At 40.5% G+C, this 19,782-nt stretch overlaps 1 protein-coding gene across 1 annotated transcript in view; it reads left to right on the top strand.

Annotated features, from left to right (window-relative positions):
- The first annotated feature begins 591 nt into the window (after window positions 1-591).
- The window catches only part of tmem260 (transmembrane protein 260), a 37,020-nt gene continuing 17,829 nt past the window's right edge, over window positions 592-19,782 (top strand). The window contains exons 1-4 of the mRNA XM_038291513.1: window positions 592-708; window positions 833-961; window positions 7,625-7,656; window positions 9,299-9,447. Of these exons, the coding sequence (XP_038147441.1) occupies window positions 853-961; window positions 7,625-7,656; window positions 9,299-9,447 (290 nt within the window). The 5' untranslated portion in view covers window positions 592-708; window positions 833-852. The remainder of the gene's footprint in view (window positions 709-832; window positions 962-7,624; window positions 7,657-9,298; window positions 9,448-19,782) is intronic.

The following is a 19,782-nucleotide window of genomic DNA, read 5'->3' as shown; positions in this document are numbered from 1 at the left end:
TATGATAAATCCCTGATGGCTTGAGGGCCGTAAGCTGTGGCTTTGCTTACATATTTTTGGGTTGACTTTGATTCTGTCTGCCAGTTGATAATTTCTTTACAAAAAATCAGCAAGCTTGTGTGAATGAATCAATTTCCTGGCCCAATTATGACATGAAAATGATTAGTCCAAACTTGCAACGAGAGCGTTATCAATGTCCCTCTGATAAACCCGGATAGCACATTGATAGAAAGACATTTCTATCAAGAAATTCCCTTCTTTTCAGAAAAAAAGGCCCTTTTTTCAGAAAAAAATGGCATTTCTTGGTTCAGACCATGTTAAAATTTTTAACAGTGTGTTCAACTGTACATTTGGAAATATCAGATGATTTGTTAAAACACAGAAAATTAAAAACACAATTTTGATGCTGCAGATTATGAGTTTTTCAGCTGACTATCCACTGCATTGAACAAGCTGAGATGTTTTGCTTTGGATTTTTTTTTAAATGCTGAGCAGGAGAACGCTGATTGGTGGAAACAGCTAAAGGTGGAATAAAATAGCATTGTCCTTTTATAGTTTCTAAGTCCCGTCCTGTAATATCGCGAGATTTGCTCGTCGTCGGCCTGGCTGATGGGGCGTTTATGATCCAGAGGCAGACAAACGCCTCTTCTTCGCCAATTTCCATGCGTTTACAGAAACAACCACAAGTTTACATTCAGTGTGAAGGAGGTTCGTCTTATCCGTGTCTGGCAGGGATGTGAGAAACGAAAAATAGCTGAGAGTTCAGTCTTAAATCTAGAGGCATGCTAACAGTAGCCTGCTAGCTTACCAACAAAGCTCTGGCATCTTCCAGGACTTTACTGTACGTAGAAAATGTTTGCGCAACGGAGGGGGTGCTGGATACTGACCGGGACTACCGTTGCCTTCGTAATGGCTGTGTATGTGCCCTGTGTGCAGTGGACTGTACCCGGGGGAGACTCAGGTTGGTGCTACAAGGCTAACTCATGCTGCTCAGGTCACGTGGCTTTGTTGTTATTTGGCGGCGGCCAATAGAGAGGCGGCTTGTTAGTTTGGCTGTTGCTGTCCATGGTGCTGAAGCTGCATATCCATTTAGGTCTGCCGTAAATGGCTCTAAATTAAACAGATTGGTCTACAGGTATAAAGAACACGGCAAACAAAATTTAAATGGTTTAAATTAATAATAAGGGATTTCAGTTTCACAGTCTGCCACTTTAAGTGAAAATCCACAACTTTAAAGTATTATTTTATTTTGTCTTAACAGCACAATTTATCAAATTCAAATGGTGCTATATAACAATAAAGATAAGAATTCATGTTTTTTTTTTTATGAGGTTGAATTTTTTTATGTAATTTATTTCTAAAAAGTACTTTAATATGTGACAAATAAACAATATGTACTTCACATATAAGGCAGTGGAAGCGTTTAAAGGTCTTTATTAAGTGATTAATTTATTGCTCACTCGATAACATTGAAACTTACTAATTAAAAGCAACACGAAAAAGTTGTTATACATCTTTCAATAATCAATGTTTACTTTAAATGCCTTTTTTATGTGGCTGAAATAAAGTTAGGCAAAATATTAGGCAAACAGACAACACTATGTTGAATACTACTGTTCTAAATCCTGAATGCTCTTTATTGAAAACAGGAAGGTGGTACAGGGTACCACTGTGTCAACAAACTATATAAAAACTTTCAATCTATCAACCTAGGGATATTTATGTCGATTTTTTTGATGCATAGGAATAGCTTCTAATAAGAATGATTGCATCTTTGTACAATGTGTTGAAAGATGACTGAATGCTGATTGTCTGCAAAATGTAAAAATATTTTCAGCATTTTGTTTTATTGTGGATTGTATATTAAAAGTGGTGGAAAATTTTTTCCACCTTTCTGGAAAAAAAATCCCAGGTAAGACAAAGAAATTATATTACACCTGATAAAAAAGGAAACTGTCTATGTGTTAAAAAGAAATGTACAAAACATACCACACAGTCATTACTAACAAGTAAACTAAAATTGCATAAAATATGTGTGGAAAAACAAACTACATCTATTAATTCAGTGACTTGGAGTAAGCATTTTATGGGGTTACTTTTTTGTTGAGGATTCTTGGCTTTTTCTTCTTGATTTATTTTTTTTTGCTATAATGGAGTGCTTTTGGTGACATATTTATCTGGAGAGCTACCTGGATTTTCCTAAATTCAACCTAAGGACTGAACTTAACTGATTCATTACAACATCTGAATTATAGCCCCTGCTGTTCTTGGAGTATTTGTCCTAAAATTTCTCTTAGCACGGCCTGACCTCATAGTGAATTTGCGTTCATGTTCAGCTATGGGTAGAATAGTTCAGATATTTCCTCTTGGCTCTTCAGAAATTAATGTATAGCAACAGTTGCTTTTCTTGGGCCATTACCGATGGTGTTTTCTATAACATAGCAGCTATATTCCACATTTTTAGCTTTTGTACAGGTGGTTACAGTTAGAAGTGCATTTGTTTGGTCAGCAGCTGCTCAAGGTTAGCAAGATGACTTTTTAAATGCCACATATTAAAGGAGTGTGTGGTTAGATTTGCTTCATGTATGACTTAAACAATTAATCGGATTAATCATGATTAACTGGTTATTGAAAAAATTATCAACTAATTTACTAATCGATTGATTGTTAACTTGACTATAGAAACTCTAAAACATGCCTTAAGCTGACAGAGAGACCAATTTAGAGCAGTATTATATTAAGATTGTGAAAAAAAATATAAACATTTTGCATGTAAGATAAAATGAAATTAGTTTTCTCTGTCAGTATCCTCTATCCAGAATGCTTCAAGTGGAAATGTATCAGTTCACCTGGTTTAATTTCGAAAAATATGTTTTTTTTTAAAAACCTTTGGTTATCTGATAATTATTCGATAAATCGAAAAATAACCGACAAATTAATCGATTTGCAAAATAATCATTAGTTGCAGTTCTAACGTCATGTATGTAGAATACAGGTGCTGGTCATAAAATTAGAATATCATGAAAAAGTAGATTGATTTCAGTAATTCCATTTAAAAAGTGAAACTTGTATATTATATTCATACATTACATACAAACTCATATATTTCAGATGTTTATTTTGTTTAATTTTGATGATTACAAATGACAACAAATGAAAATCTCAAATTCATCATATCAGAAAATTAGAATATTACTGAAGACCAATAAAAACAAAGGATTTATAGAAATGTTGGCCAACTGAAAAGTATGAACATGAAAGTATGAAAGTATGAGCATGTACAGCACTCAGTATTTAGTTGGGCCTCCTTTGGCCTCCTTTGGCCTCCTTTGGCCTGTATTACTGCAGCAATGCGGCGTGGCATGGAGTCGATCAGTCTGTGGCACTGCTCAGGTGTTATGATAGCCCAGGTTGCTCTAATAGTGGCTTTTAGCTCTTCTGAATTGTTGGGTCTGGTGTATTGCATCTTCTTCTTCACAATACCCCATAGATTTTCTATGGGGTTAAGGTCAGGAGAGTTTGCTGGCCAATTAAGAACAGGGATACCATGGTCCTTCAACCACGTACTGGTAGCTTTGGCACTGTGTGCAGGTGCCAAGTCCTGTTGGAAAATGAAATCTGCATCTCCAAAAAGTTGGTCAGCTGCAGGAAGCATGAAGTGCTCTAAAACTTCCTGGTATGTGGCTGCGTTGACCCTGGACCTCAGAAAACACAATGGACCAACACCAGCAGATGACATGGCACCCCAAACCATCACTGACTGTGGAAACTTTACACTGGACTTCAAGCAACGTGGATGAAGTGCCTCTCTTCTTTTCCTCCAGACTCTGGGACCTTGATTTCCAAAGGAAATGCAAAATTTACTTTCATCAGAGAACATGACTTTGGACCACTCACCAGCAGTCCAGTCCTGTTTCTCTTTAGACGCTTCTGACGCTGTCTGTGGTTCAAGAGTGGCTTGACACAAGGAATGCGACAGCAGAAACCCATGTCTTTCATACGTCTGTGTGTGGTGGTTCTTGAAGCACTCACTCCAGCTGCAGTCCACTCTTTGTGAATCTCCCCCACATTTTTGAATGGGTTTTGTTTCACAATCCTCTCCAGGGTGCGGTTATCTCTCTTGCTTGTACACTTTTTTCGACCACATCTTTTCCTTCCCTTCGCCTCTCTATTAATGTGCTTGGACACTGAGCTCTGTGAACAGCCAGCCTCTTTAGCGATGACCTTTTGTGTCTTGCCCTCCTTGTGCAAGGTGTCGATGGTCGTCTTTTGGACAACTGTCAAGTCAGCAGTCTTCCCCATGATTGTGTAGCCTATAGAACTAGACTGAAAGACCATTTAAAGGCTTTTGCAGGTGGTTTGAGTTAATTAGCTGATTAGAGTGTGGCACCAGGGGCCATCAATTTTGAACCTTTTCACAATATTCTAATTTTCTGATATGATGAATTTGAGATTTTCATTTGTTGTCATTTGTAATCATCAAAATTAAACAAAATAAACATCTGAAATATATGAGTTTGTATGTAATGTATGAATATAATATACAAGTTTCACTTTTTAAATGGAATTACTGAAATCAATCTACTTTTTCATGATATTCTAATTTTATGACCAGCACCTGTAGTTTTAAATCAGCTGTTCTGATTTAAAAGAAATTTGAACTTGGTAAAGACCAGGTACTTTTTACCATAACCTTATGAAAATTTAAAGGTGATGTGTTTTTTAATTACCTTGGCTATGGGGGTCATGTAATTAATTTGTATAAGAGTGGTAGAAAAGGTTGCAAACTTAGAAAAGTGTATTTAAAGGCATGGAGGCTCAACTTGTTGGGTGTGCACTGCTCAGACGGTCGAGCTGCAGAAGGGAAAGCTATTCCTAAGAATGAAAGGATAAGAGAAGCTGGGCCGGATAGAAAAGAGCTAAGGAGAGGAGCGCTGAGTAGCCCTGCTGGTTGTGCTGCTGTCTAGCAGGGTCTTTGAAAAAATGGCCAGCCCCTTCTCCACAGTGTTTAGGGACGGTGCAGGATGCCCGCTCTGATAGTGCCAGCTGAACACCCCTCTGAATTCTCCAGGTCTCCGTCTCGGTGTCCTAATCTCTTTAGGTGTGATGTGCCCTGGAGAGGCTTGAGCGCAGCCCTGTGGGTACACTGTTGTCTAGGAATGTGAAGTGTGGAAATGATGGGGATTATGGGAAGACTGATGTTGGTGCCCATGCTCCACAATCACAAAGAGTTTTGGCACCCGGGCTGCATCCCTGTAGAGTCAATATTTTCCCTTTTTAGTACTGGGGCTGCAGAACCACATCTCTGTGGCACCGAGATGAATGTTTTGGCTTAGTGCTAGTTTCTGTGCTGAATGGGGTAAAAGTATGCCTCTACTGCGGGAAAATGAGTGAAATTGAGAAACTGATGAAGGATGAGAAAGTGTGATGTGGAATGATGGCTGGTAGCTGGCGGCTGATGCCAGGTAAAACGGAGCCATAAAAACATTTAAGCCGTGCAGGTGGAGGAGTTCTGACTTCATGGTCCATTAGACTGATAAGTGTTCGGGCTTCTCGTGTGGCAGAATTTTAGGCATCATAATTTGCTGTATCGACAAGGTTGCAAAATATGTGAAGCAGCCAGTTCCATCTGAAATTCAGCCATTCTGCTCTAAAATGCAGGGTTGCTGCGGACCGCGTTCTGGTTCTGCACATGTTTATTTTTGATATGTAAACACACCTACAGCTGCTTGCATTTGAAATAATGACCCATTTTCACACTGCCTTGCAAAAGTATTCCTACCCCTTGAACTTCACACTTTATCAGGTTACAAACACAAACTTCACTGAGTTTATTGTGGTTTTTATAACATTACAGAGCTGGTGGAAAGTTATGTGTGGTTAAAAAAAAAAAGAAAAGTCTGAATAAGTGCTGTACTCATTTTTATCTAAAGTCAATAATTTGTGTAATGTCCTTACATTGTAATTACAGGTTCGGTACCAGCTTTAGACATTTTTAGAGACTGAATTTTTTCTTCATAATATCATAAAGCTGAACTGAATAAACATCATTAAGGATTCAAAGTTTCTGCACAACACAACACACAGCGACACTGCTCAGCATAGCTGCTATATGGAAGCCCTCTTTGTTGATGGTAATTTTTCATTTTATGACAGAATTTACTATAGAATGTTCTGACTGTAAAGATATAGTTTTAGCAATAAATACTCAATCATCTCTTTTATGTAGTTTATCCCATCATCACAAAATATGGCGATGAATTTGCCCCATTGTCTGCATCAGTTTGCATGTTTTATTTCCGACCAGGCCTTTGACTAGGCCATCTCTTCGATTTCACACTATCTGTATCCATCAGTCTTTCCTTTAATTCTCAATGGTTCCTGCTGAAGAAAAGCTTCCTTACAGATCAACTTCAAAATCTCATACCTTTGAATTTTTGCTTTTGCATGTCATCTTTTTTTCTTCAAGTATGAAATGGAACTTTGACCAGATTAGAATTTGAACGGAAAATGCGTTGACTGGTATTAGTCATGGGGAAATTTAATATTTACGACTAAAAACCTGTTTTACATTTTCAGATATTTTATATACAGATATGTCTCCTGATATAGTGTTATTTATGACTGAATGTCTTTCACATAAAATCCCAGTAAAAAACATTGAAGTTTGTAGCTTTACAGGACTCGATTTAAGCCGTTTGAAAGGTGTCACTGCATAATTATATAGTAGATTTAAATAAAATGTGAGAATTTAAATTCTTTTGCTTTTTTTCGTTATTCTGTCAGCGCCGATGTAGCAAACTCAATAAAGTTCTCAGTGGATAAATGTGGCGAGGAGTTGAGTACCCCTGGAGCTCCAGTAGAGGGAGCCTTCCTGATCTCCCAGCATTTATCAATGTCATTTAATCTGAACCAAATTTCAATTTCCATGAGTGGGAGATGCAAACATTGAGTGAGAAATCAGTATAATTTGAAACGCTCTGGGTGTATTCTGGCACAAATGGGTTTGTGCCCAGATACATTAAAGCTGCCTCAAATAGCTTTTAGGGGTTTTCTTTTCACTTTGTGCTGCGCCTCACACAGAGCTTGTCAGAAAACGGTGCAGCCTGCTCTGTTTTTTTTTTTTTTCTTTAAAGCTTACCTCATTCTGTGACTGTCACCGACGTAGCCTTTTCTGTTTGTGCCCAACGGACTGAAGGAGACACTAAGACACTGGGAGTGTGGGAGCTGCAGAGAGGCACATTGAACGTGAAATAAAGGAAGAAGGGAAGGGACCGTGATGCACGGGGAAGATGGGAGTGGAAGCATTATTCTCAGATCAGAATATGTGTGTCTTTGTATGACAGGGCATTGGAGAGGGAGCCTCATGGTTTGTGCGCTTGTTTATATCGATGTGTGTGTGCAGAGGGAGGGAGGGCGGCATCGAGGGAGACGAGGAAGATGAAGAGAATGAGCGTGCCGCTTAGGAAATGTCACACTGGGAAGATTTGCAGGTTTTGATCCTGGCAAATTAATGCAAAACCCCAGTGCAAGTATTTGATTTGGGAAAACTTTGGGAGCAGACTTGTCTCTTAATAATAATTATTGGGTTTACATTAATTTCCTTCCCTTCTCCCTTCCACAGGAGAGCTGATCACCACTGCTTGTGAGCTGGGGGTAAGTATTAGCCGTATTGTTTAATCAATTCACTCATTAACTCTTATAAGCATTAGGGAAGTTTAATTAAGCATGGGCAGAAAGCAGATTAATTTACTTTCAGTCCACAGGTTTTTCCCCTGCTTTTCTATACACTTATTTTACTAAGTTGCAAGTAGAGAATGCTATAATTTGCAACCCGTTTTTCAAATCCAATTAAAGTCAATGGTAAGGCGATGGCTTTTGTAGGCTTTGCCTTATGTACGGTATAAGGCTTATTATATCCACCCCTCTTTTTTGTGTGTGTGTGTGTAAGCCGCAAAGAATGAACTAAATCGGGTTAACAGTTATAATAAGTTTTATTATTTAATAAAGTTTATTACGCTGCTGTGATCCTTTTAGGGAGGCTGTGTCGGTGTCACTATGCCAGTAATCCTGCGGTTAGTGCTGCAGTCCGTGTGGCCTGCCTGTCTGCCGTTCGGGCCTCCCCAGGGCCTCGCTGGTCATCCCTATGCCCTGAGCTGCCACCCCCCCACTTCAGCTCCCCAGAGCTGTAGAGTTCTGCTGCCGTTTGCTTCATGAGGCCTTTGGCTGAACGTCTGAATGCCTGCATCTGTCGCTTCATCCTTCAAATAATCTCTTTATTTTCCTTTAGATAAATCTTCAACTATATGATGTGTTTTATTTACTCAGGATTATTTTTTTTCATTGCTGAAATTAACCACAGAGACTTTCTTGTGTTTGAGGTGACTGTGGAAGCCGTCACTTTTTCACCTTTCAGCTGCGCCTCATTTATGAGGAGCCGTCCCTTCTCCCTGCCTGCACGGCTCATGTTATCAGTGCCAGGGAATGAGTCTGTGTTTAATGACTGAGCCTTTATCTGGGTGGAGGAGACTTAGCGGCTAATTGCTGTGATTGCTGAGATCCCCCAGGCGAGAGCAACTGCGGCTCTTAGGTGGCTCGGGGGCTGAGGCTGCTGAGCACCACGTGCTTCATCGCGGGCCCCGGGGAACCGTGTTGTCCTTGGGAAGAGGCCAGAGGAAGCAGGAGGAAATGTAGGCTCTAGTATCACAGCAAAGTCAGCAGCAGTCATATCAAGCTGTATGACTTTTTTTCCCCTTCTTTCTGTGGTGTTTGTTTACTTTACCAGAATGCCGGTGCCTTCTAAAAGATATCCTTTTAACTAATCAACCTTTTTGTCATGTTGAAACCAAAATAGATGTGATGGATTAAACCAAACTGGGACAAACCAATGAAACATGGAAAGAAAATTAATAAATGGTTTTTATTTTTTTTCCAAATTAGAATCTAAAACCTGTGTTTGCATTTCTGTTAAGATTCTTTACCCCAAAGAAAACCCAAATTCAACAAACTCCCCCTAAATTTACCAATACATGCTCTCCGAAACATTAGAAGACTATAGTGGCTCGGAAGGAGCTGCAGAGAACCACAGCTCAGGTGGATAATTCTGCTAAAAAGACAACTGTTGGCAGCACATTCCTGTCTCATTTAAGGATGAGCAAAAGCTTTATTATGGGAAAGAAGGTGTCCAGGTTTAGCTAAGCTAAGTAAAACATACAGTTTAAAGCTGTTAATACAAGTGGGAACTTATTTAGCTCTACCTGCGCTGGTCGGGAGTCTAACTCAGGGATTTTGTTCTTAGGTTGCTCATCCTCCAGGATATCCAGTCTTCACCCTCTTGGCCCGCTTGTCTATGTATCTGCTGCCGTCATCTCCAGCACACAGTGTCAACCTTATGTGCAGCCTTCTGGGAGCTGCAGCTTGTGGCTTCTTCACTTTAACCGTCTGCAGGTAAGAAAGTCGTCGCTTTATCTGGGACACACTCATGCCCCCAAGGTTAGTCATTATTTTTTACTTTGATTTTAGTTTTAAATATAGAATTCACAGTTAATATGTTAATTTAACTCTAAAAGAGTCATTGATGTGTTTGTAGATTTTACGGTTTTCTTTGATGAAAAGTTTTACTTAAGGAACTTAAAAAACGTCCTCATACAACACCTTTAAAATGTATTAATTCCCCGGTTACTTTTTGATATTCTGCTATGTTACAAACATAAAACTTCATTTATTTATGTGCTTTAGGTCTGGAAGGTGACCTTTATATTCCATTTAAATACTTTGATCCAGACCTGGATCACAGGGCTGTGGTCCTGATGGAAGGTCAACCTCGGTCCCAGTTTCCAGTCTTTTAGAGCCCTAACAGGTTTTCCTCCAGGACTGCCCTGCATATGTTCACGTTTTTCTTCTTTTTCTGTTCTTCCGTGTTGTAAAAAAACAATAGAGATCTCCACAGCACGATTCTGCCACCACCATGTTTCATGTTGCGGATGGTGTTATGTGTTTGGTGCCTTTCTAACCGGCTTTTGGACACAGGCTGAAAGTGAAGCGTTGACCTCATCAAACCAGAGCTTTTCCACATGTTTAGTTTAAATCATAGATCTTATGACTTTACTTTTGCACTAGAATTTGTTTACTAGTTTTATTCTTATATTTATGTGTGTATCTTATAGTTTGTGTTTTCAACTCCGCTCACTAATGTGCTGTCTTTTAAGGGTGGTTGGTAGCAGTTGGTTTTATTAAGGGGGTATTATTAATTTGAACTTAATTCAATATTGTTACAATATGGAAAACTGTTTTGACACTAAGAACACCTTTTAAACTCTCTCCTAAGTTCACTGAATGGAGGTGGTGTTTAAATATTTCTTAGACTCTGCTTCCTCTTTGCATCTAGATACCGTTTGTTACATTAGGCAGTATTTTTAGGTCCTGACTGACATGCGGTGGCTTCCCTGATCCTCTGTTCAGTATTCAACAGCAGAACCCGGCTACCCTCCTGCCTCCCACCGCCCTTCCCTGCCTATTTACCCATCAGCCACCCATTGCGACGGCGCGTGTGTGTGTATGTATATCACAATTATGGTGCCCTGCGGCCCCTCCCACCCTGACGTCCCATGTTCTCCTGCCCCAGTGCTGCCCAGCATGCTCCCAATCCTGACATGGCACGATTTCTAATCTCCCCCTTGTTGCCTCCAGTGTCTGAGGGGAACAGGATCACTCCTCCCTCTTGCCTCTGTTCAGCCACCTCTCCCTTTGCTCTGCCTTGAACACAGGTTACGCTCTCAGCACCGTCATCTACCCACCGTGCAGTTTCGTCGGCATGCTGACTCCATCACATAAGGAGTATTTGACACGCTCCTTCTTTGTGCATCTTTTTTATCTTGGGTTGTAGCTTGAAAAGCCTTACATCATCCATATGCTGATCATAGTTATTTCCCACATTGCATTGTTGGTGATGATTTCCAATATATTTTCAGTTCTTCACGTCTACTTTCCTCCTTTCATGATGGGAAATGTTAAACATGATGTAATTTCTGTCAACTTGCAGAGGGAGAAAATGAATGAGGAAATAGTGAGAGTTGCCAGATGCGCAGTGTTAGGTCTGCCTGTATTTTTGTCAGCAAAAAAAAAAAAAAAAAACAGGTTATGCAATAAAATTTAGGGACAACAGAAGAGCCTCTAGCTCAGCCTCTACAAGCATTTTCCTCTATACTTTTTCAGACAGTGGTCACAATTTTGAGTACTTTCACTGATCCGCCAGCCAGTTGGAAATTTAGTTCCTTTTTTATCCCATTGCCAGAAAATATGCCAGGGTGATTTTTAGCTCTCAGTTTGCATGTTAACTGTAGCCTTATTGTAATCTCTGAGGATTTAGATCCAGTTGTGGATTATACTCCAATAAATGGTCATTATGAGCAGCTAAAACCTTACCCACCACCTATCAGGGTTCAGTTGGATAAGGGAGACTTGAGCCAGAGCGCAGTCTCATCACATAAGCTGAAGTGTGAATGTATAATCTATGCTTTCAGTTTGGAAAAATAAGCATATAAAGCTTTGGTTATTATCTGTTCAAGGCCTACTTTCTGTTGATCTCTGAGTCTCTGGAACATTTTGTCTGATGGGGGTCAAATGGATACTTTGACTTTCTGTGTAGATCAATATAGAGCTTGATTTATATATTTTTTTTTCATAGTTGGGAAAGAAGGGAGTTCATTTTCTTCTATATATGTAATGTTCTCTAAAAGCTGTTAGGTTAATCAAAATAAAAATAAATTGTCCCAGGTGGCTTGAATTTCTGGGCTGCCCAGTCTGTCATGGCTGATGGTTTCACTGAAGTTTCTTCATATTAAAAGCGAGTTTTTTTCCCCCCACTGCTGTCACAAGCTTGCTCATCCGTTTGTGTGTCCATATATCCATCTGTACATATGTCCGTCCATCCCTTATCTTTAGACATGCAGTGGTCTGTATTTTGGGAGCTGATTGCTGATCACTGATCACAGCATCAATTCCATACATTTTTCAGTACTGCTGTCCTTCTCCCAGGCAGCAGTAGGATCTCCCCCACCTTCAGTGTACTGTTTTACTGGCGAATTTATTAGATCTTCTACTGTGCTCCTTTAATCCTCTGTAGTTAGCCTAGCTAGCATCGGTGAGCTATAGCCTTTCCCCAGCATGGTGCCATTTCCCTGGGAGGCCTCTCCAATCTTCCACTGTGCTCCTCCGCTCTCCTAGAAAGCTGCCATATACTTATGGTGCTCGCTCTCTCCTAGTGTTCTCAGACTGATTCCCCTCTGCTTCTGTCTGAGCTCAGAATGCTGTCTCCCCCTCCCTCTCTTATCCGGTTAAATTGCCCCCCTGTTTTTGGTACTCTGACCAAAACAAGCATGGACCAAGCATAGGTGAAAGATGCATGTCTGCGCAGAGAAAAGCTCATCCACAATGCAATGACTGTTGGTTAAAATCTATGGTCTTCATAATGAATGGCTGGTTGCTGGTCATGATTGACCAGTACCAGGGTACTTATCTTACATTCTGTCTTTTTTTTTTTTTTTCAAATAAAGCCAAACAAATGGAGAAATATCCGCCATAGTTTTTGTAGTCTCATGACTACAAAAAAACTATATAATTTTGACATAATCGTTCTGTGAAACTAAAATCTGAACATTGTTTTAGAAGAGCGTACATTCTGCTCTGACCCTCCTCATTAGAAGAACGACCAGCTGATTGTTCTTCATATCTGCGTCCTCCTCTGAAGTGGCAGATATGAAGCTATTGGGTTCAGAAACATTTGTTTTGTCTCTGTTTTTCCTTTTTTGTGTGCAGTTCGCTACAGCCCAAAAATATACCCAACCCCAATCAAATGATTGTGTCGTGTGATTACGTTCAGATGGGAAGAAATATTGAAATTAATCTGAGTACTTGTTGGCAGTTTCCCTCAAATGATAAATTTGTAAGACCTTGAAATTTGTCTGGAATACACCCAACATGGCAGGCCTTTGATGTATCAGTTTAAATTAGTCGGCCAGATTGCCGTGGTTAATGTGGAGGGAATGTAAGTTGATAGGCTCGGAAGCCAATTCTCTCTCTTGCATAAGTTTAAATGCAGCATTTTAGCCTTCCTTTGATTTGTCAATTACAGCCCTCTTGGCTCGATCATGCGGTTTGATTGCCAAATTGCTTGTCTTTTTATGTTTTCACACCACGGCCTGACAAGCCTTTGAGGATGCCGGACGTAATGATAATCACCAGCGATTGCACTCTGAGGTTTCACAGAGGAAATGTTTGGTGAGGTGCCACAGGTTTCAGCCGTGAGTTTGTGGAGGGATGCACCCTTCCTGGCGGGATAATCCAGACAGCCCTGTAGTCCATGCTCTCCCTCATTTCACAGTTTATCTGCTAAAGCTGCTCTGAATCTCTGCTACCTGAGAGGAATATCTCCCCCGTTCCTGAGCTTATCCTGAGAAACCAGGAGCGGGTGCGTTGAGAGCGCTGACAGCCATCACATTTGGAAGAAAAAAAGAAGAAAAAAACACACTCAGTCATCAGCACTTTTGGTTTGATCACATCATTGCATAACATACGTGCCGAAGAAAACACGTCTGGCCTGCCTTTCCCTCCGGAGAATTTATACACCTTGGTTCCCCTGCCAAGAGTCGGCACAGCTGATGCCTCAGTAGACAGGAGGATGGGCTCCCAGCCATCTTCTGCTCCTTATAAGGACCTTCACCATATGGTCATGACAGCACTCATACTCTCCTCGCTCAGGTGGGCTGTTTTTTCCACAGGAGTAAGGTGTGTCGTGTTGGTGAGAACAGCTGAATAGGTTTGTTTTGTTAGATGCCTTTCTCACCTCTCTCTGCAGGTGACAAGGCCGCTCCTTCTTCTCACATCTGCTGCGCTGCGAGGAAATCTTTATCTCAAGTAAACACAAGAAACTGTGTTCTCCAGGGTCACAGGACGAGATAGATATAGGTGGTGAATATACACTATATTGCCAAAAGTATTTGCTCACCCATCCAAATTATTGGAATCAGGTGTTCCAATCACTTCCATGGCCACAGGTGTATAAATTCAAGCACCTAGGCATGCAGACTGTTTTTACAAACATTTGTGAAAGAATGGGTCGCTCTCAGGAGCTCAGTGAATTCCAGCGTGGAACTGTGATAGGATGCCACCTGTGCAACAAATCCAGTCGTGAAATTTCCTCGCTCCTAAATATTCCACAGTCAACTGTCAGCTGTATTATAAGAAAATGGAAGTGTTTGGGAACGACAGCAACTCAGCCACGAAGTGGTAGGCCACGTAAACTGACGGAGCGGGGTCAGCGGATGCTGACGCGCATAGTGCGAAGAGGTCGCCAACTTTCTGCAGAGTCAATCACTACAGACCTCCAAACTTCATGTGGCCTTCAGATTAGCTCAAGAACAGTGCGCAGAGAGCTTCATGGAATGGGTTTCCATGGTCGAGCAGCTGCATCCAAGCCATACATCACCAAGTGCAATGCAAAGCGTCGGATGCGGTGGTGTAAAGCACGCCGCCACTGGACTCTAGAGCAGTGGAGACGCGTTCTCTGGAGTGACGAATCGCGCTTCTCCATCTGGCAATCTGATGGACGGGTCTGGGTTTGGCGGTTGCCAGGAGAACGGTACTTGTCTGACTGCATTGTGCCAAGTGTAAAGTTTGGTGGAGGGGGGATTATGGTGTGGGGTTGTTTTTCAGGAGCTGGGCTTGGCCCCTTAGTTCCAGTGAAAGGAACTCTGAATGCTTCAGCATACCAAGACATTTTGGACAATTCCATGCTCCCAACTTTGTGGGAACAGTTTGGAGCTGGCCCCTTCCTCTTCCAACATGACTGTGCACCAGTGCACAAAGCAAGGTCCATAAAGACATGGATGACAGAGTCTGGTGTGGATGAACTTGACTGGCCTGCACAGAGTCCTGACCTCAACCCGATAGAACACCTTTGGGATGAATTAGAGCGGAGACTGAGAGCCAGGCCTTCTCGTCCAACATCAGTGTGCGACCTCACAAATGCGCTTCTGGAAGAATGGTCAAAAATTCCCATAAACACACTCCTAAACCTTGTGGACAGCCTTCCCAGAAGAGTTGAAGCTGTTCTAGCTGCAAAGGGTGGACCGACGTCATATTGAACCCTATGGATTAGGAACGGGATGTCACTTAAGCTCATATGTGAGTCAAGGCAGGTGAGCAAATACTTTTGGCAATATAGTGTAGTTTGTACTTCTGTTTCTTAACTTAAGTTTCCCTTTTAAAACGATTAAAACAATCCAGATAATTTTCTTCAGTTTGGTTGCCCCCTTTAAGTTCTTTCCTCTTCTATGACCTGTTTTTATTTTTTTACTTTGCTTGAAACTTAAAGAGAAACACAGCCTTATGGTGAAATCAAAAATCCTTCAAGGTATAGTGGAGGATTTTCACATATTTTTTAAAAGACCCGCAATGAAAATGCACATCCCTGTACCCGCTCTCGAGAGGGAACCCCTGTTAAACACGTGCAAGCCCATTTCTCCTTGTGGACACTCTTAAAGTTTGCATCAGTCATACAAGCTTACTTTCCAAAAGAAAATTTGCAATTTTTCCACCATGTCAGACTCACTACCGGTAAGTGAATGATTGACAATTAGGAGGACCACTTATTTTGATGATCCACCCTGAAAAAGAACATCCTCCACTATAAACTTTAAAAAGGTTTTATAGTTTCCTTTTTATGATCTGCATACAGCTTCTATGTTTCCTCTGAACTCATTTTAAACTCTCATTGATGCTGAAAAACACTTAGATTTTTCTCCTCACTAACTTGACTTTCGCACACAGAAGCTGTGGTCAATCAACCTATCAGTATGTTACGTTCAGTGACTGGAAAAATTGTGTTTTCAACCAGGAGATCAGAGATCTGGGCTGCTGAAGAATAATTCCAGCTGGTTCTAGTAGCCGTCTGATTCCCCTAGTTCATCTCCAGAACCCCTCCGATCCCCCAAACCCTTTTGGTCCCATCTCATGTGTCATATTGTAGCCCAACAGACCTCCTCTGCTATCCCCATCCTCAGCATGACCAATGGTTCCCCCAGGACTTATCCTCTAATACAGTTAAACAGATGTCTAATGAAGATGTTATTTCCTCATTACTGGCTACGGGATGAGGATGGAGCTGAGGGGTGGCGGGGAGGAGGGCTAGATAGACGGCAGAATTCAGTAGCAGTTTAATATTCCTTTCGCCCGTGGGCCTAAGATTGTGTCTGTCTCGGACGTCAATATTATATTCGTCGCCCACCACAGGCAGCCTTAATAAGGCACCAGGCACAGAGACAGATCAGACTCGGCAATTACAGTTCACCCAGAATTAGTTAATGGAATCTATACAGCAACATTTATGTATGGCTGGTGTGTGCCTAATGACTTCGATGGAAAAAGGCAGCATTAGAAATGGTATTCAGGGAATTGCTTAAACAGGAGGTTTTTATAGATTGTTTTTTTTTTTCTGTAATTTTTGTGTGTGGGGTGGAGATTAAGATGGCATTCTGGGAGAAATTGTCATGTCAGTGGCTGTATTGTTTGTGGAGAATTGTGGTGATTAATTTTAAATGCACTCGTAACTCAGGAGCGCTGTCCTCCAAGGAGGGACGTTTGAGCGGCAGAGTCCTGGACCTTTGTATATCCCTGTCCAACAGCAACATGTCCACACACACAGGACGGGGCTAGGACTGTAGGAACTGCCTCCTGGATTTATGAAGATATAAAGGGCTTCAGAGGAAAAGGTCTAAGAGGACAGTAATTTGTAGCATTTGTTTTATATCAGACACTCTCTGGTGGTATTAATGCTTCTGAACATACATATATTAAACAAATCTATATTTAAAAAAGAGGAAATCAAGGAAACCTTCAGTGAATTTTCACTTTATCATAAAAAAATGGTCTTTGTTGTTTCAGTATTGTAGTAATTAAGGGTAAAGGTCAGAGTTTGTGTTTATCACCCATTTATAAACGACGTCTTGCCTTCCCAAAGTAAAACATGGAGATTAAGAAAAGAACAACGCACAAATATGCTTAAGATGAGAGTGGAATAATGCAGGGGAGTGTTGGCGTAGTGGTTAGAGCAGTGCGCTCGTGCTCTGAGAAGGTTGCAAGTACCCGGTTCAAACCACACAGCCTCTACTCTGGGTCTCTAACCCCACACTGCTCCCCGGGCGTCGCACAGTGGCAGCCCATTGCTTCCCAAGGGGATGGGTTAAATGCAGTGGTAAATTTCTGCAGTGTGAGATCAATAAAGTTGTATTATTATTATTATGCCTATAAGGTCACAGGAATAATGATACACATTTTCATACCTGAATAAGTAAAAAAATTTGATGTCAAGAATAACTCTGTCAGAAGACAAAGCAGTTTTACAATTTTTCTTGGTTTTAGCACCACTGAGGTGGGGATGGTTTTGCCATATTTTGGACTATTTGCAAACAATCAGTGTATGTAATTTTAAACCTGTAAAATAATTTAAAAAATACAAGGATTATTAATTAATTTAGAGGAAGAGGAATTTAACAAGAATCTTAAGTTTAAAAAAGATAGTAGAGAGTAAAACTCAAAAAGTTAATATTTAGACCATTGCTTAAGTGTTCTCTAAGGTATCTTATAATCTGTTCTTGTTTTTATCCACAAAGCAAAAATGATTAATTGAATCCGTATCAAGCATCAAACCAAGGTGCAGCATAATCAAAGAGAACAGAAGATGGCTTAGGGAACCCTGAGGAACTCCATAGCTTAAATAATACTGATCTAGATGGAATAAGAATGGTCTGTTCTTTTTAAAAACATTTGAGACCTTTAACAAATCTACAGTTCAAAGTGCTGGATCAGGATCTGTCGGGAAACTGACCAAAAGCCTCATATATAAGAGTTAAGACAGCCACCCCGAAGAGTCAGCCATTAATACAACTCTTTAGAAACTCTGCTGCTTTCTCCTGGTTAAAAGGAAAAAAGTCTACATGTTGATATGTTATCATTTAGAGCTGTGTAATGATTGTTTTATTTAGTTCCTTAACTTTAAATAAGAAAATGATTAGGGTAAAGATTTAAGTTTTACATTGCAATATCTGTCATTTCTATTATTTAATTAAAACAATGAAAAATGTCTTTTAGTATTTTGTCTGTTCCTCTCTCAATAGCACATTAGAAGCTCTGTCATCCTCCTGGTGTGAATACAGTTAATTTTTCTAAATCAAATAGATAAAGAATGTTTACTACAATAAATTATAATATATTATTAAATTTTTTTTGTTACGCTTTCTGGCTTTTTAAGAAACACATCAGCCTTACTGTAGCTGTTGGTACTCATTGTAAATAAGTCAATATAGTGGTTTTATATCCCTGGAACAGTTTATGGTTTAATGATGAGTAATGGACACTTTCAGTATTTGCATTAGCTCAGCCTTTGATTTCCTGTCATGTATTATCATTTAAATGTTTGTTTATCTTGCTTTGCTTTGAAACTTCAAAGCAATACATCAGACACTTACCCTTCACATAATAGCTGCTAAGTACCCTGGCTGGAGTCCTGGCCAGAGGGGAGCCCCAGGGATGTGTGAGCGAGGGCCAGCTGGAAACCAGGGCCTCAGCCTGAGCTTTCTACCCTCTTCAGGAATGTGTGATTCCTTTCCAGCGCTGCCACCACTCTGTTAGAGAGCAGCACAGCTCTGATCCATAGCAGCACAGCTGTGGTATTGTCTGCTCCCCTGGGTGGTGTGTGACAGCGGCTTCCTTGGCCAGCTCCATTGTAAATCCTCATTCAGTGCAGAGTGCTGGTGTAGGCTTTTTGTGTGCTGTTTTATAGGAGGCGAGTGGTGCTGGCGTCGCTCCGGCCCGTGCTGTAGAACAGAGTGAGGAAACATGAAGGTTTCGTTTGGTCTTCAAGCTGATTATTCAGGGATTTTTCCTATGTCATTAAAGGGCATAGAAAACTATTTGGTTTAGGAATTTTGATCTTATAACTCTTTAAAACTGGTTATGTTTAACAATTTAATCCTTTAATATTTTAAATATTATTATTTATTTAAGATTTCTTTTAAATGCAAATTTCAGTTCATGATTGCTAAGTTTATCTGTTTGACTGGTTTAGTTTAAACTGGTGTATTATGTAAATTCATTGAGCAGTGATATGATTAAATGGTTAATTTGTCTTAATTTTGATGATAGTACATTACAGCCAATGAAAAAACAAAAACAATTTTTATTATCATGGAAAATACCTCTGGATTGACTGAGGTTAAGGCAAAAAGGACTCAACCATGTTAATGGGAAGTTCAGCGAAAAGGAAAAAAATGCAACAAGAAAAGGAGCATAATCAACAGAAAGGAGAGAAAGCAAAGACTTTGGGAGATCCTCAAGGTGAGGATGCAGCAGTAGTCTGGCCTCGAAGGGCCACCATCCACGGACATTTCCAGGACAAGGCCGTAGAACTGGACTGCTGCTCAATGGTTCGAAATCCTACCTTAAGAAGGGAAATATTTACATTGCATTTGGAAATCAAGGTCCATGTGTTTGGTTGACGAGTGGAAAAGCACGGAACCATTGTTGCTTTATCCTCCACCGTGTTTTATCAGGTTCAGAGTCGGATTGAAACTCCATTCTCACCTCTGCTGACAAGCTTTATGGAGCTGCTAAGTTTAATGACCTCTGATTGGCCAGAACCTAAATCCCATCATTGAAATATGAATTGAGTTAAAGAAGAACAGGAGATAAACCAAATCCAACAATGAAGATGCAGACATGGCAGAG

The sequence above is a fragment of the Cyprinodon tularosa genome, unplaced genomic scaffold (genome assembly GCF_016077235.1).
Source record: "Cyprinodon tularosa strain WSP-4 unplaced genomic scaffold, ASM1607723v1 ctg3, whole genome shotgun sequence".
In the NCBI taxonomy this organism is placed as follows: Eukaryota; Metazoa; Chordata; class Actinopteri; order Cyprinodontiformes; family Cyprinodontidae; genus Cyprinodon; species Cyprinodon tularosa.
This window is presented reverse-complemented; position numbering and strand designations above follow the sequence as displayed.